Source organism: Lygodium microphyllum, chromosome 2 (genome assembly GCF_053477565.2).
Source record: "Lygodium microphyllum isolate KBCC chromosome 2, Lygodium_microphyllum_v1.1.10, whole genome shotgun sequence".
In the NCBI taxonomy this organism is placed as follows: domain Eukaryota; kingdom Viridiplantae; phylum Streptophyta; class Polypodiopsida; order Schizaeales; family Lygodiaceae; genus Lygodium; species Lygodium microphyllum.
In genome coordinates, this window is record NC_141136.1 from 153,020,088 (window position 1) to 153,045,842 (window position 25,755).

The 25,755-nt window shown below is 45.0% G+C and overlaps 1 protein-coding gene across 1 annotated transcript in view; it reads left to right on the plus strand.

The window, feature by feature from the left end:
* Positions 1-25,755, plus strand: part of LOC148040482 (uncharacterized) — an 80,014-nt gene that overhangs the window by 22,705 nt on the left and 31,554 nt on the right. Inside the window, exon 2 of the mRNA XM_087699687.1 lies at positions 20,498-20,530. Coding sequence (XP_087555813.1) covers positions 20,498-20,530 — 33 coding nt within the window. The remainder of the gene's footprint in view (positions 1-20,497; positions 20,531-25,755) is intronic.

Consider the following 25,755-nt stretch of genomic DNA (forward strand, 5'->3'; position numbering starts at 1 on the left):
ATAGCCGAGGTTTTCAGCAGTCTCCTGCACTTCTCTGATCGCAGATTACAGACTGGTGGCACGCGCAGATTCCGTCTCTGTTCACAGATTTCAGACAGGAGACAGTGTAGACTGCAGCGGACTTCAGGGTGAACAGCAGGTTGCATCGTCGAGGTGGAGACATGCAGTCCAGCACACTGCGCCTGTGTACATATCTGCATATCTTTGTATACAGCACACTTTATACAGCAGATCTTCATCTTCCACTGTCTCTTTCTCTCTCTTCTCTCTCTGCATTCTCTCTCTCTCAGTCCACTTCCGCACCGCTGCACTCTGACAAACTCACCCCCATTATCAGTTCTCAAGCATTTCAACTTTCTACCTGTTTGAGTGGTCACAAATGCACGAAAAGTTTTAAAAACAACAAACAACTCACTTTTCTTTTTCAGCAAGTACACCCAAATCTTCTTGGAACAGTCATCAATAAAGGAGACAAAATATGCAGCACCATCCAACAATTTCACGGGCATACTACATATATCAGAATGCACTAAGTCCAAGACATTGGACTTACGAGAGACACCAGAATAAAATGAAATTTTTATTTGCTTTCCAAATTGACACTCATTACAAAAGTCAATTCAAGGCTTTATAGTGCAAACAATACAAAGTGCCCTTCTTGGTTCCTTTTCCAATTAGCATGGAACCCTTTTTCACTTTCTACAACCCACCACCAAACAGTGTGGTGTAGCCATGCAAGTCAAGCTGACCAACATATAGTAAACTCTTTTTAATGCCAGGCACATATCTGACATCTTTCAGCACAAGCTCTTGACCATTGTCTAAAGACAAGTGTATTGTGCCAATCCCATCAATGCTGCAGGCATGGTTATTTCCAAGATACACCTTTCCATAAGTGCCTGCATTGAACATAGCAAAACACTCCAAGCAAGGAGGCACCAGAGTCTACAATTCAAGTCTGAGTGACACCATCATCGATTGACAAGAGTGCATCAATCACATCAGCCTTGTTAATTTGCATATCTTGCATGTGACATACAAGTGCATCATAATCAACTGCACATAATACACCAACCTCTGTATCTGAAAGCTCCTCTATGACCACACTAGAGGCCACATTGGCCTTTTCTTTGCCTTTGGTTGTCTCTGATGCATCTGTCTTTTCTTCCTTTTTATCTCTTGCATTCTTCTTTCTCTCTTGTTCCTTCTTGTAATACATGCAATCAGGTTTCTTGTGGCCCTTCCGACCACAATGATAGCAAGTAATGTCACTCTTTTCCTTTCCTTTGCTCTTGCTCCTGTTTCTGTGTCCTGCATTTGCATTTTTCTTTTCAGCCCTGCCTCTTACATTATAAGTTGAGTTGCTGCCTTCTCCACTAGACATACATCTATTTTCTTCATTCAAGATACAACCCCTCACCCCATCATATGAGAGATTGGAGTTATTGCTGAGTGAAACCACCAAGGTCTCCCAAGAGTCAGGCAATGTCATGAACAAAAAGATCTCTCTCAACTTATCATCAAAGTCCAAATTTGCATCGTTGAGTTGATTTAGAATCCCTGTAAATGCACTCAAGTGCTCAGCTGTAGGCTTTGACTCATCCAGTTGCATATTCACCAACTTGCGCATTAAATGCACCTGATTAACAGGTGTGGTGATCTCATAAGTAGTTTTCAGCTTCTCCCATATTGCATAATTTGTATCTAAACCCTTAATGTCTGTCAGAATGTCATCAGTGACACCCATCTTTATGTAAGCCATAGCCTTTTTATTCACTTTGGCCCAATCTACATCAGACATTAGTGCGGGTTTATCTTCCTACAAAGCATCCTCACAATCCTTTAGGAACAAAATGCCCTGCATACGGTCTTTCCAAAGGTCAAAGCCATGACTATCAAACCGTTTGATTTCCATCAAACTCTTGATGTCTGAACTGGAAGAGGTTGCAGTCATTTTATCACGAACACAAGAGTAGATGCACTAAACTGTAGAAGCACAAGCTGAACATGCAAAATACACTGCTGTTCTTCTCAACCAAAAGTAAATCTCTGCTATTTTGTACACGAGCCAGCCACCACACGGGCAAAAAATACAGAAATTTACCAAATTCTATGCAAATCCCCAAAATTTCAAGTCCAAAATTGCATAAATGTCAGCCAATTTGACCCAGCTGAGCAAAACTTTACCAATACATGAAAAGCCCCAAATTTCTGGGATCCAATGTCAAGAAATTTTGCTAAAAAGAGCAAAATCCTGACTAATGTGGCAAAATCCCCAAATTAATTGAGGTCACTGCTCGCAATGTTTGTAAATTTTGACTCTAAAATCATTGATAGGCATGAATGATATCAAATGTGAGAAAAGGCCCAAATTTCTGGGCTCCAAAAATTCCCAAAACAAAAGACGGGGATGAGGAGGTCCGTTGACCTTGCGTGAGTGACTTCCCGCTGGCGTCCATTCCACGTGCGCCTGTCTCACACCCGTCAGTAGTTTGCCACGATGGTCCCCTTCATCACGATCGCCACACACGCTGAGACGTCCTGTATAGCCAGCTGGCATCACGTCGCCTCCTTGCTAGTCATGTTTGCTCGAGTCTTGCTCGTGTGCAGTAACAGGCACCTGGTCTACGCCTGCTGCCCAGTTGCGAGCAGTTGCCGCCTGGTCCACGCTCCCGTTGACCTGCCGTTGCCCAGCTATCATGTCTTCTGCTTGCTGTCAGCCCCGCCAACTAATCCCGTTAGGTCAGACCAAACATGTTAGGCAGTCCATGTTGTCAGCTTATTTGATCTCGAAAAGCGTGTACAACCTGTGCTCTGATACCAGTTGTTGGAAGAAGAGGAACACAGCTGAGAGAGATGGAGGTCGAGCACGAGTGAGCGAGAGAGAGTGTGACGGTTGAAGAGTGAGTGAGCAGAGTGAAAGTACTATTTGGTTAAGAGTGTACCAACAATGTGTTGGTACACAAAGAATAAAATGTATTTATACTTAGGGCATGTAAAGGGTGCATTCACATGTATAATGTGCGTGTACTATACATGGGGGGTTAAAACTGGGCTTTTATCCCAACACAAACATATAAGTATGCTTATCAAAGGGTTGACCAAGAGTATCCTTAGATAAGTGGATAGTGGGATTGTCTAAGTATAGTAGGATGTAGCTGACCCCCTCTGAAGTGATATAGACATATACATTTGGGTCATAAGGGGTAGAATGATATTCATGAGTTCCTTGTTCATCTTTTGGAACCAAGAGCGCTATGCTTGCTTTAGCCTATACAGAGCTTTTTGCAAACGAAAGACCTTCTCCTTCTAGTTAGCAGAAGGAGATTCAGGTAGGTCCTCCACATAGATTTCCTCCTTGAGATAACCATTTAGAAAGACACTTTTGATATCCATCTGATAGATTGATTGATTGTGCCATGTGGTGAGTGACAAGTGCGACCAACGGGCAGAATGATGTCAATTGTATTGTAGGGGCAAAGGTCTTTTCATAATCAAAACCTTGGTTCTATCGAAACCCTTGTATGACAAGGCGAGCCTTGTACTTGTCTAAAGTCTCATCACCTTTTAGCTTGGTCCTAAAAATCCACTTAGTCCCTGTGACTTTCTTGTGACTTAGATGATCCACAAAGGTCTAAGTCTCATTTTAGTCAATACTCTCGAGCTTCTTTTCCATGGCCACTTGCCATTGGGGGTATTGAGGAGTCTCTTGCTAACTTTCTAGCTTGAAATGTGATATGTAGTGTATGATAAACAGAGATGCGAATGCAACCTGAGGGGCACTAGGCAAATCTTCTAGGGCCCTCTTGAGTGGAATCTGATGAAAGGATCCTCGAATCTTGCATGGTCTATCGGTACTAGTGAGGTAACGAGTGTCGTGGAGAGGGGCTTAGGGGTTGAAGAATTTGCGAGAAGGCTAGGACCTGACAATAAAATTGGCTTAGATGACATTATCTCCGATGGTATATGCTATGGAAGCGTGGCTCGGAGTCTGGTGTAGAAGATTGCACAATATCCCTATCATAAAAAACGACATCTTTTGTAAGATCACCTTGTTTGTCTGAGGATCAAACAAATGATAGGCTTTCGCCTCAAAGGAGTATCTAACAAAAATAAGGAGATTGGCTTTGGGAGTGAGCTTTCTATCTTTATTATCATGAGTGTGCGTGTAAGCATAACCTCCGAAGACTCTAAAGTAGGAAACTACAAGCCAAGAGCCAAAGAATGCCTAATATGGGGCCACTTGAGAGACCACCGCAGTGGGGCACCGGGTGAAGATGTTCACCAAAGTGTTAATAACCTCGACCCAAAGGTGCTTAGGGAGCTCTATTGCGAATAGCATAGAGTGTGCCATGTTTATGATTATCCAGTTCCTACCCTCTACAACTCCGTTCTGAGAAGGGGAGTTGGTAGAGGTGAGCTGGTGAGAAATGCCGTGCTCCTGTACAAACTTGATGAACTTGTGGGAGATAAACTTACCACCACTATCACTTCTCATACATCCTATATGGTGACCGGTCTAGTTATGAATCAGCAACATCCATGATTAAAAAGAAGGTGAAGATGTTAGATTTATACTCTAAGAAGTATACCTACATGTATCTTGAGAAATCATCCACTATAAAAAAGAAGTATAGCACGCCATTTAAGGGGGCAATGGATATCGAACCACAAAGATCAACACGAATGAATCTTAGGGGTGTTTCAGCTTGATGCGGATTGTTGATGAGGGAATGGAGTATAGTGCTATTTTCCTAGTTGGCAAGCTTTGTAGACATCTCTAGATAGTTTCAGGGATGGAAGGCCCTCAACTATCTGTAGGCAAGGCAACTCAATGGAACAATGGAACTCTAAGCCCTCAGTGGTTGGCTTGGAAAGAAATCGAGTCATGTGGTAAAGGCCACTAGACTGTGCCTCACTGCAAGCAATCATCAAACTAGTTTGAGTGGAGGACCTCGACTATGGTCGTTGTAAAGAAGACCACTTGCTTTAACCGGCAAATCTACTAAATGGATAACAAGTTCACCCCAAGCTTGGAAATATATTAGACATCATCCAATGAAGCAAAATCAGGACCCTGGTCAGTGGTAAAACTATGCGACCGTGAGCCGAGGAGTTATTTCGGACTCAGACATGCTCGGCTACAATGGTTCAAGTGAGAAAAATGTCATGGATGGGGGTCATGTGATGTGTGGCTCTACTATCCACAATCCAAATAGGGGAAGAAGTGCTAGGTTGCAAAGCGTGGGCCTTTGCAGTCATCTCATTGGGAGATAACTGTGATGGCTAACTAGTGACAATGTGGGTCTAACTCTGCCACTGTCCCTGATTTTGGTTGCCACCACCTTGCCTCTTGTGCTATGGGTTGCTCAATTGAGGGGCAATGGTCTGAGTCTTTGGTTTTGATTGTGTGTCACTTGCCTTTGATCGACACTTGCTATCATAAGGGCCAACTTTTTGACAACATTGACAATACCTATTCTTCTTAGGTACATTTTGTCACGTGGGTTTGAGAGAAGATTGATTGGGAGGCTTCTTGTGACTCACTAGCTTGATTTTGGTTTTGATTTTATTTTTGACTTTGATTTTGATTTGAATTTTGGTTTTCTTTGCCTTCCCTTGCCGTCGCTTTTGAGATGTAGTGAGGGGCCCCTCTAAAGATAAAGGACTATGAAATTGATTGAAGAGCTGAGTGTAACATAGTAGTTGACACTCAAATTCATAGAAAGTGAGCATGGTAGGCTGTGAGATTAGGTGTATGTATTTTAGCTTTGTACACACCTATACTTAGCTGATTCTTTTCTCCTCTTAAGGCACATTGCCTTTAGGTGGGAGGTTGTTGGGAATAAAGGGCCATGGTGCCTTTTATATGTGCATGGGTGTGAACACACCCTTAGCACATTTGTACTTTCATATATATCTATCTAAAGCTAAAGAGGTACACTTGTCATTGTACCGAACAAGAAAGGTGTTGGGCTCACTCTTCTCTCTACATTGCTCTCTCTACTCTGTGTGTGTGTGTTATCCGTCATGTTTACTCTTAGCTTCACGTCAGGCTCCAACATGAAAATGGTGAAGAATTCCTATTGGAAGAGCAAGGATAGAAGTCACTGCCATGATAGCATCAAGAGAGATGTTGCATGATTCGCCGTGGGAGGGAAAGCCTCCATGTTGGTACAAGAGCAAAAATCCATGTAGATGGAACTATGAAAGGAATGGTGTGCATCTCTTGTCTCGAGAGTAGAAAGGATTGGTGCAAGCTTGCATGTTAGCTCTACATTGAAATACAAAACCTTGCAAAAGAGATCAAAATCTGCAAGCACAGATGTGAGTAGTGAGATACTCCAAAAAACAATTTTGAAAATAAAAGAAAGCAAAGCTAAGTGCAATGCAATGAGTATGTAAGTATGTAGTGGAAGTCTAAAAAGAGAAAGGCTAAGTACGTGGCCACCATTGCATACGGTGAGGTGGGAAAGTGGTTTTAGAAGATGCAATGGATGTCCTAGGAATGGATATGTAAAGTGTAATAGGTGACTCACCAGCAGACCAATCAGCTAATCCTTCAGGAGTAGTGAAGGAGATAGACTGTTGAGATTGTTTGCGTGCCATATATCTAGTAGCCGTTGGGGCGGATGGTGCATCAACGGGAGGTGTAGCCCTAGTGGATTGGCCAGCTAGAGTGGAGACAGTTGCAGTAGTCTGTTGTGTTTTTTCAAGAGGAACACCTCGAGCCTTGGTACGACACTCCTTGTCCACATAGCCCGACCTCTAGTAGTGTATGAAAGATCTATTTTTGTAAGGAATTTGTTGCCAAAGGGGTCGTGTTTTTTTATTTCGGTCGAAGGAAGTGGTGTCACCCTTGTTTTGGCTTGCCTTCGCATCTTGCGAGTTCTTGCCACCGTTGGTTTTCCCTTTCGAAGAAGAGGCAACCAACCCTCGCTCCTCTGAATGAATGTGTGTGGAGAACTTCTAGTGAAGTTGATCATGTAGCCTCGCACCCGGGGAGGTTAGTTAAATATATGTATGTATCATGTGGGTTCAACGAAAGGGATTTTTAATATACAATTTTTACACATTTTTTATATACAAAAGGGTCCCATATAAAGGGGTTACTTACAGATTGAATAGAAAAGAGTTATGTTTTATTAAGGGATAATTCATAGATAAGGATATTTATAAATAGGCCTTGAACGCACGTGATATAGAGGATATATATATAGTGAATTACGTGGGGCCTCGCGTAACACAAGAGTTGACACTTAGGCAACTTGTTTAAGAAGAACATGACTTGATTGCCATCTGCCTTTGGGGAGCTAGTAGTAGCAAACTCGGTGAGTAACTGCCGATATTTGGCCAACTTGGCTTTCAATTCATCTCCATTCGTAATGGAAAACTCTTGAAGCTTAAAATGGAAATTGATACGTTGAGTATGATCTTGCATTGCGGTCAATGAGATGACTCCAATGCTTAGATGCGAGGGAAAAATGCTGTAATTGAGAGTGGAACTCAGGAAGCAACCCTTGCATTAACTCAACATTGGTTGTAGCATTGCAGACTCTCCATTTACGGATGTGATCAGGGTGAGCTAATTGAGGATTTGACATAGGCTCGATACCTTTTGAAAAGATCAGAGAGTATCTTGTTAACATTGACGTTTATGTTCTTGATGTTGACCACTCACTTTATGTGAGAAAGGGAGATGTAGGCTTAGTTATCATAGTCATCTATGTGGATGACTTGATTATTATAAGTGACAGTGACAATGGGATTGCTGAAGTTAAGGACTTTTTAAAGATGAAGTTTGAGATGAAAGATTTAGGTGAGCTAAGGTACTTTCTTGGTGTTGAGGTGATTAGATATGATGATGGTATATGGTTGTCCCAAAGGCAGTATGGCTTGGATATGTTATCTAAGTATGGTATGATAGCATGTAAGCCTATTTTAGAGCCGTTGGAGCAAAATGTAAAGTTGAGTGTTGATGTTGGGGATGAGATAGAAGACCCTTCTATGTTCAGGAAGGTAGTAGGAAGTTTGATTTACATAACTATTAAAAGGCCAAACTTGAGCTACGTTGTTGGCCTTGTTAGTCAGTTTATGCAGATGCCTAGAAAGCTTCACTTAGATGCAATTAGATGCACGTTGAGGTATGTAAAGTTTACTTTGCATTATGAACTTTTTTATAAGGCAGGTAAGGATATACAAGTGTTTGGATACGTAGATGCAAATTAGGCTAGTAGCATGTTTGACAAAAGATCTACCAGCAGATTCATGTTTTTCCTTGGTAGTGCAGCAATCACATGGAGCAGCAAAAAACAATCCACAGTTGCTTTATCGAGTAGAGAGATTGAGTATAGAGGTGTAGCTATGGCATCATGTGAGGTGGTATGACTGCAAAAGTTAGTAGGTGACTTGGATGTGCAGGGAGATGGATAAAACACACTGAGGCGCATTATCACTTTGTGAGAGGGAAGGTACTTGCAGGAGAGATTGACTTGGTATATAACAGCACATAGGATTAGACAACTGACATTTTTACAAAGGCATTGGGTGCAGAGAAGCTTCGAAAATTTCGAAGCTTACTCGGAGTTGCAGAGATATAGTTAAGCTTGAGAGGGAGTGTTAAGATGGCAAGCTCAACAATGAGGACATTGATAATGGACTACCTGGCTAGGTGGGTCCGCATGTCAATACTTAGCATGTTGGTGGTTAGTATGATTCTCACATGGACACTGACTTATTATATTTAGTTTGTTGCACCTACCTGCAACTTGCATAGTTATAGTGCTACTTGATTAGTATAATGAGTTATGTAGTAGTGTTTGACTTAGTAGGCTACTTTCCTTTATGTTGTATCTTATCTATACTTTGTGTACATTGTCTTGTGTATGAGAGAAGAAGAAAAAACTGGCGAGATAATGTTTTGGCCTCCATCTCTCTTCTTGTGTCCTTGAGTGAGCTTCCTTTTGTGTCTATAGTATTTTTGGTGCAGTAGCTGAAGTTTCCCCACCACATGATTTGTGACACGAAGAGGTCTGAACAACGCTTGAAATGTTCCCCTAGAATCCAACTTGCACACGAGACACGACACAAGCCACATTCAGGAACATAAGGGACTAGACATCAAAATCACCCCCTAGCCATAGAGCCAAACGAGCTCACCCACGAGCTTGGGAGCTAGCATCACTTCGGGTCATGACTACATCCCAAGGGTTAGCGGCCCATACCACCAATCCACACCCATAGTAGCAAAGAAACACGTTTCTTTTACGAAACGTTTCTTAAAACATTTCTAACAGTAAAAAACGTTGGGTTTTTTTAAAAAAAAAAAAGGGAGGACCCAAAAACATGGGTTTTTTGGCAAAAATTACTAGGCAATGTTAAACACGATCATGATGATGAGTAATGACTCTCGAGGACTCAAGATTTTGGATGATAGACTTACTTTTTTGGGATTTTGTTTAGTTATTGGACTTTGTCAATCTAGTATCTAGATTCTACTCTTGTCTTGAGAGTTGATTATTATATGACTTTAGTGTCATTTATGAGTTATTTATGATATATTATGATTCGTTCTGGATTTTGAGATTTTGTTAGTTTGTTTTGGAATGAGAATCACGATGTTGCAACTGGACTTGGTCCATAGTGTACATGAGCTATTTACATATTTATTTCACTTTTCTTTTTGTGATATGTATGAATCATAATGTGTGAGGTTTTGTTAGAGATTAGTGATCATAGCCTGCACAGTCGGACCAGCAGCTGCACAGTCGGACTGTGCAGTTGGACTGCCACGGACTGCCACGTGGCAGTCCGACTGTCTGCAGCCCAGTCGGCTGCATTTAATGCAGCCGACTTATTCCAGGCTGCGCCCTATTTTCTGGCGCCCCAGTTCGTGGCAGTTTTCGACTATTTATAGTCGACATTTCCAGCAGTCTGGCCACTCTTCTCTGTCGCAGATTACAGACCGGTGCCGTGCAGTTTTCTGTCTCTGTTCACAGATTTCAGACAGCAGACAGTGCAGACTGCAGCAGACTTCGAGGTGGACAGCAGGTCGCATCGTCGAGGTGGAGACACGCAGTCCAGCGCACTGCGCCCGTGTATATCTTTGTATTCAGCATTCTTTATACAACAGATCTTCATTGTCCACTGTCTCTTTCTCTCCCTTCTCTCTCTGCGTTCTCTCTCTCTCAGTCCTACGCTTCCGCACCGCTGCACTCTGACATGGTATCAGAGCAGTGTTTGAGGGCTGACTGAGCGCAGAATCAACCTGAAGTGGAGTTTCCGTCGCGACACAAATTTGCGTTTTTTGCGTTTTTTGCGTTTAAGGGCAGACAAGAGGGCTGCGCCTTGGAACAAGGCTGAAACGAGTGTGGGTGCACAGGAAAGGAGTACAGGTGGTGGATTTGCTGCTGTTTACTGCTGTTTGACACGGAGGAAGTTTGAGTTTTCAACCTAAAAGTGCAGGTTTTGCTTTTTCATCGCCTCCGGCGGGTGAAGAAGCTTTGGGACGCGGAAGAGCCTTAGCAGGCTGAGTTTACCCAGTCAGAGGGGGCTGCTTTTGCGTTTGAGAAGGCATTGCAGGTGAAGATGTCTACAGAGATGGATCTGGAGTTCCAAGCGATTATGGACCGGAAGGTGCCTGTCTTACCGGCTCTTCCTACAGATCAGAAGCTCGACGGCGACAACTACCGCATTTGGTGTGTTATAATGTTGGCCATCCTTGAGTCCTATGATTTGGCGGAGTTGGTACAGGAGGATATTGACCGGCCTTCGGTAAGAGATGAGTCCAAACTCTCTTCCGATGCTCGTACGGAGTTGGCCAGGGCCCAGTCTCATTGGGACAAACTGAATGCCAGGATTCGATCCTTTCTCTTTCTATCATGCACTACAGCCGTGATCGCTCACATCGAGCACTTGACGGTGGCTCGTGAGATATGGCTGGAGCTTGATCAAATGTACAATCGGATGACCCTGATGAAGAGGGTTTCTTTGGAGGTACAGATGCGAACCTTGTCCGTAAATAAGTCTTCTTCGCTAAGGGAACACATTAACAAGCTAAGGCAGCTACAGATGCAGGTTCAGAATGCGGGGAAGCCGATTTCCTCCGAAGACATGGCGATCACACTATTGTCCCAGTTGCCGCCACGATTCGGTACATTTTACTCTGCCCTTATTGCTTGGGGGCGAGAGTCTACTCTTCGCTGGGAAGAGTTGGTTCCTATGGTCTTGGACCAAGAGGAACAGTTAAAGGGACAGAATGCTTCCAAGACGGAGGCATTGACAGATCAAGCCTCTCAGAAGAAGGGGAAGGACCAAAAGAAGAAGAAGGGGGATAACAAGTCCAAGAAGGACAAGGACAAAGACTCCACATGTCATATTTGTGGAAAGACTGGCCATTGGAAGAAGGATTGCCCTGACAAAGACACGAAGGACACCAAGAAGAAGGATACCACAGATTCTGGAGCGGTGGCTGCACCCTCATCAGCTGCATTTCTACATCTAGTTGTCATTGAGGACGCTTCACCGAATGCTTCTGATGCTGCGATGACGGCTCCCCAAGCTCGAGAGTGGATTGTTGATAGTGGTGCCTCACGGCACATGACTCCTTCATCAGATGGTATTGCCCAGCTGCGACCTTCGCGTGGGCAGGTTCTCATTGGCGACAGCTCTTCAGTTTCTGTTGCAGGTCGGGGTAAGATGCAGCTTATTCCGGATGGATGAGGTGGCACCCATATCTCAGAGGTTTTGCATGTACCAGGATTAGGGTACCATCTCCTTTCAGTTCATAAGATTTGTTCCCTTGGTCTTTTGGTGGAGTTTTACAGTTCTACTGTGCGAGTCCTTGATCGTGGATCGAGGAAGGTTCTCTCATCCGGATATGAGGAGAATGGCATTTACAAACTGAAGTCTTCCACTGCCCTCTCTACTCTTCTTCTTACCTCACAGTCATAGTCTGAGTTATGGCATGCTCGGTTTGGTCACCTGAACTATGACTATCTTCGGAGGGCGTCACGTAGACAGCTTGTTCGAGGGTTGCCGGATATAGTGGTGAGCCAGCAGCCATGTGTCTCCTGCATACGGGGGAAGCAGCATAGAGATGCCATTCCCCACACCACTTCGCGGCGGTCTACTTCACCGATGGAGCTAGTATCTACGGATCTATGTGGCCCTATGAGGAATGAGTCCCTGCATGGGAGCTCGTACTTCATGTTGATCGTGGATGACTACAGCAGGATGACATGGGCCTATTTTTTGGCACTAAAGTCAGAAGCTTTCTCGCACTTCAAGGATTGGCTTCTCTTTGAGGAGAACCGATCAGGCCGGAAGTTGAAGACCTTGCGATCCGACAAGGGAGGTGAATTTGTGTCTAATGAATTTGCTCGGTTTTGTGCAGATAGAGGAATTCACCAGGAGTTTGCCAATACCGATACTCCTCAAGAAAATGGTATTCTAGAACGGAAGATTCGCAGTGTGATCGAGATGGCGCGCACCATGATGGAGCACCGACAGACCCCTCAGGTTCTGTGGGCCGAGGCTGTAGCTACTGCAGTCCACATTCTTAATCGATCCCCTACTTCGGCCGTGGAAGGGATGACTCCATTTGAGGCTTATTTTGGGACAAAGCCAGATGTTTCTTACTTTCGAGTCTTTGGGTGTGATGCCTATGTTCTCATTCCCAAGGCTCACCGTGATAAATTTGAAGCGGCTTTCCGAAAACAGGAATTTGTTGGCTACAGCTCCCAGTCCCAAGGCTACTGACTGTATGATCCCGTCAAGCGGGATGTGTACACTAGCTGTGATGTGCGGTTTGTGGAGGTTCCGGCTACTTCAACAGGTGAGGAGCATCCCGTTCTTGGAGATCCAGGGGAGAGTTGGGCTCCTTCTACAGTTCCACTGGAGCCCATGCCTTTTGATTATGATTCTGTTTCTGACACAGAGTCTACTGTTCCACCGGACACCTCTGAGGAGTTACCACCGGTGGATATTCCAGAGTCTTCTGCTGATGGAGAACGACGAGGGGAGGTTCGGCCTCCTCCTCGCTGGGCCCGTGACACACTCCGTGATTCAGGGATTGAGGGGGTTCCTGAGGAGTGGGGACCGCAGGATGGTTCACGGTGGTCACGGAGGCACCAGGCGCATTCTTCGGAGCTTGTTTGCTCCAATTATTGTTTGATGTCCCGTGTTATGCAGGATCGAGAGCCTACCTTCGTGAAGGAGGCTTTACAGTCCGCCCCATGGAAGAAAGCTATGGAAGCTGAGTTGGAGGCTATTGAGAGGAATGGCACTTGGTCACTTGTGCCACGCCCCCCGAAGAAGAAGGTGATTGGGGTCAAGTGTTTGTTAGAGATCAGTGATCATAGCCTGCACAGTCGGACCAGCAGTTGCACAGTCGGATTGTGCAGTCGGACTGCCACGTGGCAGTCCGACTGTCTGCAGCCCAGTCGGCTGCATTTAATGCAGCCGACTTATTCCAGGCTGCGCCCTATTTTCTGGCGCCCCAATTCGTGGCAGTTTTCGACTATTTATAGTCGACATTTCCAGCAGTCTGGCCACTCTTCTCTGTCGCAGATTACAGACCGGTGCCGTGCAGTTTTCTGTCTCTATTCACAGATTTCAGACAGCAGACAGTGCAGACTGCAGCAGACTTCGAGGTCGACAGCAGGTCGCATCCTCGAGGTGGAGACACGCAGTCCAGCGCACTGCGCCCGTGTATATCTTTGTATTCAGCATTCTTTATACAGCAGATCTCCATTGTCCACTGTCTCTTTCTCTCCCTTCTCTCTCTGCGTTCTCTCTCTCTCAGTCCCACGCTTCCGCACCGCTGCACTTTGACATGGTATCAGAGCAGTGTTTGAGGGCTGACTGAGCGCAGAATCAACCTGAAGTGGAGTTTCCATTGCGACACAAATTTGCGTTTTTTGCGTTTAAGGGCAGACAAGAGGGCTGCGCCTTGGAACAAGGCTGAAACAAGTGTGGGCGCACAGGAAAGGAGTACAGGTGGTGGATTTGCTGCTGTTTACTGCTGTTTGACACGGAGGAAGTTTGAGTTTTCAACCTAAAAGTGCAGGTTTTGCCTTTTCATCGCCTCCGGCGGGTGAAGAAGCTTTGGGACGCGGAAGAGCCTTAGCAGGCTGAGTTTACCCAGTCAGAGGGGGCTGCTTTTGCGTTTTAGAAGGCATTGCAGGTGAAGATGTCTACAGAGATGGATCTGGAGTTCCAGGCGATTATGGACCGGAAGGTGCCTGTCTTACCGGCTCTTCCTACAGATCAGAAGCTCGACGGCGACAACTACCGCATTTGGCGCGTTATGATGTTGGCCATCCTTGAGTCCTATGATTTGGCGGAGTTGGTACAGGAGGATATTGACCGGCCTTCGGTAAGAGATGAGTCCAAACTCTCTTCCGATGCTCGTACGGAGTTGGCCAGGGCCCAGTCTCATTGGGACAAACTGAATGTCAGGATTCGATCCTTTCTCTCTCTATCATGCACTACAGCCGTGATCGCTCACATCGAGCACTTGACGGTGGCTCGTGAGATATGGCTGGAGCTTGATCAAATGTACAATCGGATGACCCTGATGAAGAGGGTTTCTTTGGAGGTACAGATGCGGACCTTGTCCGTAAATAAGTCTTCTTCGCTAAGGGAACACATTAACAAGCTAAGGTAGCTACAGATGCAGGTTCAGAATGCGGGGAAGCCGATTTCCTCCGAAGACATGGCGATCACACTATTGTCCCAGTTGCCGCCACGATTCGGTACATTTTACTCTGCCCTTATTGCTTGGGGGCGAGAGTCTACTCTTCGCTGGGAAGAGTTGGTTCCTATGGTCTTGGACCAAGAGAAACAGTTAAAGGGACAGACAGAATGCTTCCAAGACGGAGGCGTTGACAGGTCAAGCCTCTCAGAAGAAGGGGAAGGACCAAAAGAAGAAGAAGGGGGATAACAAGTCCAAGAAGGACAAGGACAAGGACAAGGACAAAGACTCCACATGTCATATTTGTGGAAAGACTGGCCATTGGAAGAAGGATTTCCCTGACAAAGACACGAAGGACACCAAGAAGAAGGATACCACGGATTCTGGAGCGGTGGCTGCACCCTCATCAGCTGCATTTCTACATCTAGTTGTCATTGAGGATGCTTCACCGAATGCTTCTGATGCTGCGATGACGGCTCCCCAAGCTCGAGAGTGGATTGTTGATAGTGGTGCCTCACGGCACATGACTCCTTCATCAGATGGTGTTGCCCAGCTGCGACCTTCGCGTGGGCAGGTTCTCATTGGCGACAGCTCTTCAGTTTCTGTTGCAGGTCGGGGTAAGATGCAGCTTATTCCGGATGGACGAGGTGGCACCCATACCTCAGAGGTTTTGCATGTACCAGGATTAGGGTACCATCTCCTTTCAGTTCATAAGATTTGCTCCCTTGGTCTTTTGGTGGAGTTTGACAGTTCTACTGTGCGAGTCCTTGATCGTGGATCGAGGAAGGTTCTCTCATCCGGATATGAGGAGAACGGCATTTACAAACTGAAGTCTTTCACTGCCCTCTCTACTCTTCTTCTTACCTCACAGTCACAGTCTGAGTTATGGCATGCTCGGTTTGGTCACCTGAACTATGACTATCTTCGGAGGGCGTCACGTAGACAGCTTGTTCGAGGGTTGCCGGATATAGTGGTGAGCTAGCAGCCATGTGTCTCCTGCATACGGGGGAAGCAGCATAGAGATGCCATTCCCCACACCGCTTCGCGGCGGTCTACTTCACCGATGGAGCTAGTATCTACGGATCTATGTGGCCCTCTGAGGAATGAGTCCCTGCGTGGGAGCTCGTACTTCATGTTGATCATGGATGACTACAACAGGATGACATGGGCCTATTTTTTGGCAGTAAAGTCAGAAGCTTTCTCGCACTTCAAGGATTGGCTTCTCTTTGAGGAGAACCGATCAGGCCGGAAGTTGAAGACCTTGCGATCCGACAAGGGAGGTGAATTTGTGTCTAATGAATTTGCTCGGTTTTGTGCAGATAGAGGAATTCACCAGGAGTTTGCCAATACCAATACTCCTCAAGAAAATGGTATTCTAGAACGGAAGAACCGCAGTGTGATCGAGATGGCGCGCACCATGATGGAGCACCGACAGACCCCTCAGGTTCTGTGGGCTGAGGCTGTGGCTACTGCAGTCCACATTCTTAATCGATCCCCTACTTCGGCCGTGGAAGGGATGACTCCATTTGAGGCTTATTTTGGGACGAAGCCAGATGTTTCTTACTTTCGAGTCTTTGGGTGTGATGCCTATGTTCACATTCCCAAGGCTCACCGTGATAAATTTGAAGCGGCTTCCCGAAACCAGGTATTTGTTGGCTACAGCTCCCAGTCCCAAGGCTACCGACTGTATGATCCCGTCAAGCGGGATGTGTACACTAGCCGTGATGTGCGGTTTGTGGAGGTTCCGGCTACTTCAACGGGTGAGGAGCATCCCGTTCTTGGAGATCCAGGGGAGAGTTGGGCTCCTTCTACAGCCCCACTGGAGCCCGTGCCTTTTGATTATGATTCTGTTTCTGACACAGAGTCTACTGTTCCACCGGACACCTCTGAGGAGTTACCACCGGTGGATATTCCAGAGTCTTCTGCTGATGGAGAACGACGAGGGGAGGTTCGGCCTCCTCCTCGCTGGGCCCGTGACACACTCCGTGATTGAGGGATCGAGGGGGTTCCTGAGGAGTGGGGACCGCAGGATGGTCCGCGGCAGTCACGGAGGCACCAGGCGCATTCTTCGGAGCTTGTTTGCTCCAATTATTGTTTGATGTCCCGTGTTATGCAGGATCGAGAGCCCATCTCCGTGAAGGAGGCTTTACAGTCCGCCCCATGGAAGAAAGCTATGGAAGCTGAGTTGGAGGCTATTGAGAGGAATGGCACTTGGTCACTTGTGCCACGCCCCCTGAAGAAGAAGGTGATTGGGGTCAAGTGGGTCTTCAAGACCAAATATCTCAGTGATGGTACTTTGGATAAGCACAAGGCTCACCTTGTTGCTAAGGGTTTTGCCCAACGCCCAGGGATTGACTGTCATGACACCTTTGCCCCCACAGCTCGCATGGCAACCATTAGAGCTGTTCTTGCTTTGGCTGGCCATAGGAGATGGCCTGTTTATCAGTTGGATGTGAAGTCAGCCTTCCTGAATGGTGATTTGAAGGAGGAGATCTACGTTGAGCAGCCTCCTGGCTTTGGTTCTTCAGATGGGCAAGTCTACAGGTTGAAGAAGACCCTGTATGGCCTCAAGCAGGCCCCGCGAGCTTGGATTGAGAAGATTGATTCGTTCCTCCAGTCTCAGTTGGGATATCGGCGGTCCAAGGCCGATCCGCAGCTGTATGTTCACACTTCCGAGGATGGTTGTGTGCTGTTTATATTATATGTTGATGATTTGATTGTCACAGGTGATGATGCACAACAGGTCCAGGAGACAAAGTCAGCTTTACATCGGACGTTCGAGATGACGGATTTGGGGCTACTCCATTTTTTTTTAGGCCATGAGATTTATCAGTCTCAGAGGGGGATCTTTCTCTCCCAACAGAGATATGTACAGGAGCTCTTGGTGTCTTTTGAGATGGAAGATTGTCGGGCCCTCTCTACTCCTATGGATCCGAACTGGAAGGCCACTTCCCATTCAGCTTCTCCTTTGGCGGATGCGTCCCGCTATCGACAGTTGATAGGGTCCTTGATTTGGCTTCTCAACACTAGGGTTGATCTATGTTTTGCTGTTGGGCTCTTGGCAGGGTTCATGAGTGAACCTAAGACGGTGCATTGGCAGGCTGCTCAGAGGATACTTTGGTATCTGAGGGGGACGTCTGATTTGGGGATTCATTACCCCGCAGGGACAGATAGGTCAGATCTTGTACTTGCAGGTTGGAGCGACTCGGATTGGGCCGGTGACGTGGACCACAGGCGGTCTACAACAGGTTACTGCTTTACTTTGGGTGTAGGTGTTATTTCATGGAGTAGCAAGAAGCAGCCCACAGTAGCCCTTTCGTCTACTGAGGCGGAGTATCGGGCCGCGTCTTCCACCACATGCGAGGTTGTGTGGCTTCGGAGATTGTTGGAGGAGCTTGGGTGCCCCCAGACTCGTCCTACATTGCTGCGATGTGACAATGAGAGTTGCATTGCCTTGGCAAGGAACCCTGTTTTTCATGCCCGGACGAAGCACATTGAGATTCAGTACCACTTCATCTGAGAAAAGCTTCTGGATGAGACCATCACTGTGGAGTATTGCAAGACGGAGGACAATCTTGTGGATTTGTTTACGAAGGCGCTTCCTCAGGCTCTACTTCGGCAACATTCCAGATCCCTCAGGCTTCTGCCCTGTCCAGGCTCTGAGAGGGGGTGTTAGAGATCAGTGATCATAGCCTGCACAGTCGGACCAGCAGTCCGACTGTCTGCAGCCCAGTCGGCTGCATTTAATGGAGCCGACTTATTCCAGGCTGCGCCCTATTTTCTGGCGCCCCAGTTCGTGGCAGTTTTCGACTATTTATAGTCGACATTTCCAGCAGTCTGGCCACTCTTCTCTGTCGCAGATTACAGACCGGTGCCGTGCAGTTTTCTGTCTCTATTCACAGATTTCAGACAGCAGACAGTGCAGACTGCAGCAGACTTCGAGGTGGACAGCAGGTCGCATCGTCGAGGTGGAGACACGCAGTCCAGCGCACTGCGCCCGTGTATATCTTTGTATTCAGCATTCTTTATACAGCAGATCTTCATTGTCCACTGTCTCTTTCTCTCCCTTCTCTCTCTGCGTTCTCTCTCTCTCAGTCCTACGCTTCCGCACCGCTGCACTCTGACAGTTTGAACCATAGTATAGCTTGTCTAAAGACTAACTTTGACATAGGTCAATAATGGATTATGGATATGTAAAATATTATTTTCAATTGACCCTCATGTATTATCACTCAAGCTCGATTGGCCTTTCTTTGTTTAAGAGAGAGTTCCATAGAGGTTTAAAACCTCTTTTCCTAGTTAAAACTACTAAAGAATCCCTATATAAAAAACCCTGTGTTTCTTATTTTATTCCCTCTTGAAAGAAACTTGCAAAACATGTTTCTAATGTCTCGTTTCTAATGGTTTTTGATGTTTCTAGTTGCTATGCCCACACCATCCTGGTCTAAAGATGTGTCGGCCAACGGGCCAAGAGTCCTAGAGTGGTGATCACACAATGATGTACACGGTAGGGCCTTGAGTCCTACAAATAGGACTCAGCTGCCCTAGCCCCGAAGTGTACTTAGTGCATTTGCAATAAGTCACTTCATGACCAAAGTGACTAGTGCTTCTAGCACCCATTCAGATGTCCAAGGATTCACACTAAGTCACTTCATGACCAATGACCACAGTGACCGATGCTACTAGCGCCCATCCGGATGTCTGAGGATGTAATCACGCTGCTCAGAAAAGGCGTCCGAGCAACTACCAAATGTCCTCTCCTTTGGTTGGGTATGTTACAGTTGTATGAGTTGGAGAGGGTGGAACTGGCAGCTTGCATATGAGGGGTTCAAAGGTCTGCTCTAGTCACATCAACATGTATTTATTTGCCATGTGTCAAGTGGGACCTAGCGTGCTGCCTATAAGTAGGCCCCAAACATGGAAATTGCTTGACTAAGAACTTGGAGAGAACAAATATTGCCTGATCAGAAATTGGCTGAGCTGAAATGGATGTGCCCACATGTGGGAAAAATGATACTTGAATGTGGCACATGGTGCCAAATATGGAGTTGGACATTGACTCTCAGCAACTACCACTTGCTTTGAGCGTTCACCCATGTTCCGGCCTCTTCTGCAGTTGCCCTTTCTCTACCATATCATGTGCTTCATTGTCTCACATTCCACACTTATGTAGAGGTATTCATGTTTTCTTATGTTTCATGTATTTGATCATTCATTTGTTTGTGCACTTTGGGTCATCTGTCTTCACATGCATGACCTTGGCCTTCTTGAATGCAGTCGTATGCTCATACTGATCAGTGAAAGTAAAGTGATTGTGAAGCCATGAGCTGCTGAAGATTACATCCACATGCTCTAGTGGTGCAACATGTACACTGCCATCTACGCCAACACTCCATGCTGAACTTTAGTTATGAAGAAAATAGTGCTGATTTGTTGGCTTTGAGTGTTCTGTCACTGGATAGCAAAATTGTACTCACATAATTGACTGGGGACATTCCATGCATGTTGTTTATTAGAGACATTTCCATCTACAAACAATTTCTATATATCTTCCTAGAACTTCCTTTGTGTGCTTTTTTATTGAGCTTTGTGTGTAGCTTTAATTTGTTTTTATAGCAACATTTTGTTTCAAGAACAAGCAAGAAAATGTATTTGAAAAAATATGGCTCATTTCAGTGCCAAAGTTGGTCAATCTAGATCTTAGTCTTTAGATGTGGTCTTTTCATGGTAAGGGATTGTGATCTCTTATGATTTTATTTTTCTGGTTTGTAGTTTGTGATCTTCCAAATGCTTGTTTTACAGGATGCATGTGAGGAAGATGAAGACCTACAGCAGGTGTGCTCTCTGTGTGTGTGTTGCGGTTTCTTCCCCCCCCCTCCCCAAAAAAAAAAAAAAAACAAAACAAAAAAAGGAAACCTGAAAACAAAAACAAAAGAAGCAAAGAAACCAAAAAACACCTAAACAGGGGGTTTACATGCACAGAGCACAGATGTGCAAAACTCAATCTGATTCACTTATCCTTAAAAGGCAACCATTTTGTTTAATCTTTCTGCATTACATTATAACACAAGTGCTGGACCTTGAAAAACAACAATACTGGAAACATGTGAGGTTGAAATAAGTGCGCCTTAAATGAATCGAAAAGACTGCATATGCAAAAGAGTAGAATAGGCCCTAGGACCTTGAAAAACATCAGTAGTGGAAATGTGAGGCTGAAGCAAAGATGCAATGTGCTTATAAGGCACACCTCAAATGAATGGAAGTAACTGTATATGCAAAAGAGTAGAATAGACTGCTGAAATCAATCTGAAACATGTCCTTAGTTTATGGCCTGAGCATGACAGTGGTGATGAAAACATCCATTTTTTTACTTTTCGCTGCTAGTTCAACTTTAAGCAGTTGGGTCGATTGCATGCGGCTTTTTTGACTAACCTGTGTGCTGATCCTACTGAACAAGCTGCTCCGATTGTTGGCAGCACAAGAGGCTCATGATCAACTTGTGCAGCTAGCATATAATACATGTATGATGGGTGGAATGACCAATGTGCGAATGTTATGTACAAGGTGCCACTCAGAAACATAAGTGGATGGACTAAAATGGTCTGATAAATGGCGCCTGACCCAAAATATGGGCGTGCCAAAAATGGAGCTAGACAAATTCTCAACACTACATCCTAAGGAAGCATAATGAGAGCCCAAATGTGCTCAAGGCAAACTGGAAAATGAAACGTGTTAAATGGATGGTGTAGAACAGAGATCCTGTACTCAACAGTGGAAAGTTGAGAAAAAGGAGATGAATCCCTAAATGAGAAGATAACTCCAAAGCAAGTCATGAAACTGGAGTGGGAGTTAGAGGGCATGGCATATGCACCCTGTTTTCATAAGGTTTCACTGATGCTGTCTCAGTACTGAAGAAACTCTGTGCTGATCTTGGGATCTGGGCCTCAAACTTTGGATCTAGCAACAACTCAAACTAGAATTGCACCCTTGATCATGTTGAACTCGACCATAAAAAGATAGTCCAGTATTTTGTAAATCCTCAGAAAAGATGGAGCAGTAAGAGTCCTCTTGAATGGTTTAAAAATTAACCATCTCAAAGTCTAGAACCTGTGAAAAAAACATGAAGATGTGGTCTAGAAATGTGGTAAGGCCCATACGCAACTAGGATGTCCCACTCAAGGACCTAGAAATAGGTGGCTCCATTTGGGACTAATTGGCACCCTTTGGTCAAAAGGTCTTCCTACGAGCGTGAAATGCCCTTTGATGTCTTGTCCCCTTTAAGGGCTTGAAAAGCATCCTATGAAAATGAGATGCCCCTTAGGCATTCATGTTGGATTTCACTCACGCCTACGCTCACAGAGGAGTGTCGGTGATTAGGAGGAAAACTGGGGCATTTTTTACTCTCCGTATAAGAGGTTATTTTCCCCAGACTTATTCTCTTTTTTCGTATGTGCCCTTAGTGCAGAAAGGATATCCATATGAAGGATTAGTGTTGGTAGAAGCACCTCCATTTGCACCCTTTCAAGGATGCGTCTGACACTACGAAGGCCTCTACCTATATAACACCAGCAATAGAGTCCATGTTTGCCACTCTTCTTAGTTTAGAGCGGGAGCTTGCTTTTGCATCTTTAGAGCTGAAGTCTTGGTGGATAGTGGTGTCATTAGCCATATGGCTACTCCTCAAGAGTAGTTGTAGGCATGCTTAGGACAAAAGGGGATCAATCACAATTGGTGATACATCTTTAGTATTGACTATTCGTGGTATGGGCACCATGTCTCTATTACTAGGCCATCAAGGCCAAAGGCACCTCATTTGTATTACTAGGCCATCAAGGTTGGAGGTTAGTTTTCAAGGTCCTTTATGTCTTAAATTGATGTTTAATCTTCTTTTTGCTATGTTATTGCACGATTGGAAAGTGGTTTCATATTCACTAGCCATAAGTGTGCATTGAGGATGAGTATGCATTTCTGACGTATGCATCAAAGCATGTATTGAAGGGTCAAGCATAGACCATATGCATAATTATTGTCACAAATCATGCCATTGTAGATCAATGTCAATCAAATGCCAACCAAGACGGAGCTTGATCGAAGCTCAAAAGGCATTTCGGAGCAATACAAGACATGTGCCAACCTCCGTATATATCCGTGTAGTCATATGAGTCACCCGGGAAGTGCTCGAACCAATAGGCAGAGCATACACTGACCAAATAGGCTTCAACCTTGGTTAGTACAGCAATAAATTCATTGTCAAAACTGAGTAAATCAGTCCTCAAATGAAGCTCAAAGCCACCTCAAATCATGGGCATATGATATATCAATGTACTAGCATCAATGGTACACATCAATAGTGCATATAGAACACCTGAATCATAGCCAGAAGCAATATGCATATAAAATCCCTATTAAAAGAGGTTCAGCCCTGTTGTATACAGCAGTGAATACACTGTCAAACCATGCTATTTCAGTACCGAAATTAGCTCCAAATCCAACCCATAACATGGGCATAGCATTCCCATACACTAGGATAATGCTTGGCAGTTATGAAAAAGGATGTGGAATCTTTATGATCAGTAAAGTCCTACATCACATATGTATTGATTGAAACAACTTATAAATCTTCACATAAAGAAAAACTAGTGTGTCTACACATTTGAATGAATTTCATTCAATTTTCAGCCAATTGACTTCGTATGGCATTGAGTTCAAGGATAACCTACCTTCCTTATTCTTGCTTGTGACATTTTTTGAGTCATGGGACACTTTTCGCACAACCATGTGTACTAATATGCCTAAGGATGGCTTGAAACTCTAAGATGTTAATGGTACTTTACTCATAAAGGAGATAAACCAAAAGAATATGGATGTAGTCTGCACTTTTTCATGCATTGATAATAAAGACAGACATGATAATAAGAGCGGTAATGACCACTACGGTAGAGACTCATAGTGGTTTTAGTCTCATGAGTAGTCTTAGAGGAGTAAGTCCCATGGTTGTAAGTCCTCTTGATATGTAATTACTAGGAAGTAGGGTTATATTCAGCCATCGTTCCACAAGATATGCAATGATAAGCACAACGAGAAAGGCGATGTTACACTCTTTTAGTCTATTGCATTGGGTGTCGTGCTTCACTCTCTACACTGTCTACTGCACTCTTAGTTGAGCTTCGATCCTCTCAGCCTCTTACATTTGGTATTAGAGCTGAGTTCAGCTCACCTTGAGCTCACATGCTGTCAGCTCCCGCCCTGAACGGGAGCCTTCTTTTGCAATTAGCCTCTGGCTTGCACCCACCTACTCCGCCCCCAGCACCTGTAGAGCGCCGCCCTAGTGCTCCTCCTAGTGCTTGCCCGTAGTGCTGCCTACTGTGCCACCTTCAGCCTCTCCTATGCCTGCTTGGAATCTTGTCCGCCCGCCTGCCACCTTTTGCGACCAGGACGTCCTCCCCTGTGCTCATTGCCGCCGCCGCCTGTCTTAGCAGCCCGTCGCCTCCACCCTCGTCTGTGTTGCGACTGTAGCCTATGAGCGTTGCTACTCCGCCAATCGGACACCTTCGGTTCTTGCGTCCCTGGCCCATTCCTACCCTCCACGTCAAATTGAGGGTACAAGGATATTTTTAATCAAATTTTTATTTCAAATCTTACTTGCAGGAAAAGGATTGTGCTTGGGCAACATATCTTTGCATTTACAAGTATTTGTGACACATTTCACGCAGAGATTTTGAGAAGTTTTGGGGCTTTTGCTTCTACAATGTTGCTAAGCATTGAATGCACCTTGGACTACGTGCATTACAAATAGTTTTGATAGAGTGTACTTCAGTTTGCTAATTGCAGCAAGCTATTTGCTGTAATTTCTAGAAATTTTGGGATTTCTAGGTTGGTCCAACTTGGACATTGCTCTTTTGCTTCTTTTGGCATTGATTATCATGGCAAGTCAGGGAGGTGATATATTTACCGATGTATCCAAGGAGGTCAGATTGGATGGTAACAACTATTCACTTTGGTTCTTCATGATGAAGAATGTGCTGATTGTAAAAAATCTTTGGGACTATGTAAGTTGAGAAGAAGTTAGGCCCGGAGTTGTGGCTCGTGCTACTACTCCAGGAGGACGTGGACAACAGGCACCTTAGCCTGTTCAATCTGCTTCACTTCAGCCACTTCCCCAAAGATCAGTAGCTCAAAAAGCATGGGATACACGGGATGCACATGCTTTGTCGCTGATTGCATTGGCAGTTCAATTGGTCTATCATCCCTCACATTCGGTCTGCAGCTTCTTGACGAGAAGCTTGGTTAACTTTGGAGTAGATGTTTGCTGGTAAGAATGAGATTCGCATCTCTTTCCGAGCTTGAGACATTGAAGATGGATGAGGGTGATTCTATGCAGGATCACTTGAACAAAATTCAAGACTTGCGTGAGCAGCTTATGAATGTCGATGAGTACTACTCAAATGCACATCTGATATCTACTACATTGAACTCCTTACCACCCTTATACTTGGCTTTTAATACAGCCCTAAACCTCATGAGGATTGCTCCACAACCGATTACTTCTCTTCAACTAGTCAGTTTGCTTCTAAAGAAGAAGCAAATAAGAAGAAACAATGGTGTGGATGTCATAGTCTTTGAACAGGCTTTATGACATGATAGAAGGGCAAGGGCAGCCAAGTAAAGAATGCTTTGTAGAGCTTTGGAACTTTAGGCACTTCACAAGGTAATAAAAAACAAGGAGGCACGCAAGCCATGAAGGGCAAATGCCATTATTGCAAGAAGCCAGGCCACTACATCATTGAGTGTAGAAAGTGTATCACCAAGGAGAGGAAAAAGAAGTTGGGGATGCCAGTTTCTGATGCTCCTTTCACTGTTATTGAGTCAGTGTCCTTTGTTGTAGACAGGGACGATTGCTTTTATACATGTAATTATGACTCTTCTTGGCCTGATAGAGCATTTAGCTCTACTGAGGATGCAAGCACTTAGTTTTTTGACAGTGGTGCTTCTAGGGACATCACATCTCGCAGAGATTTATTTGCTTTTGTTGGTGCAACTCCAGTTGGCAAGTCTGTACA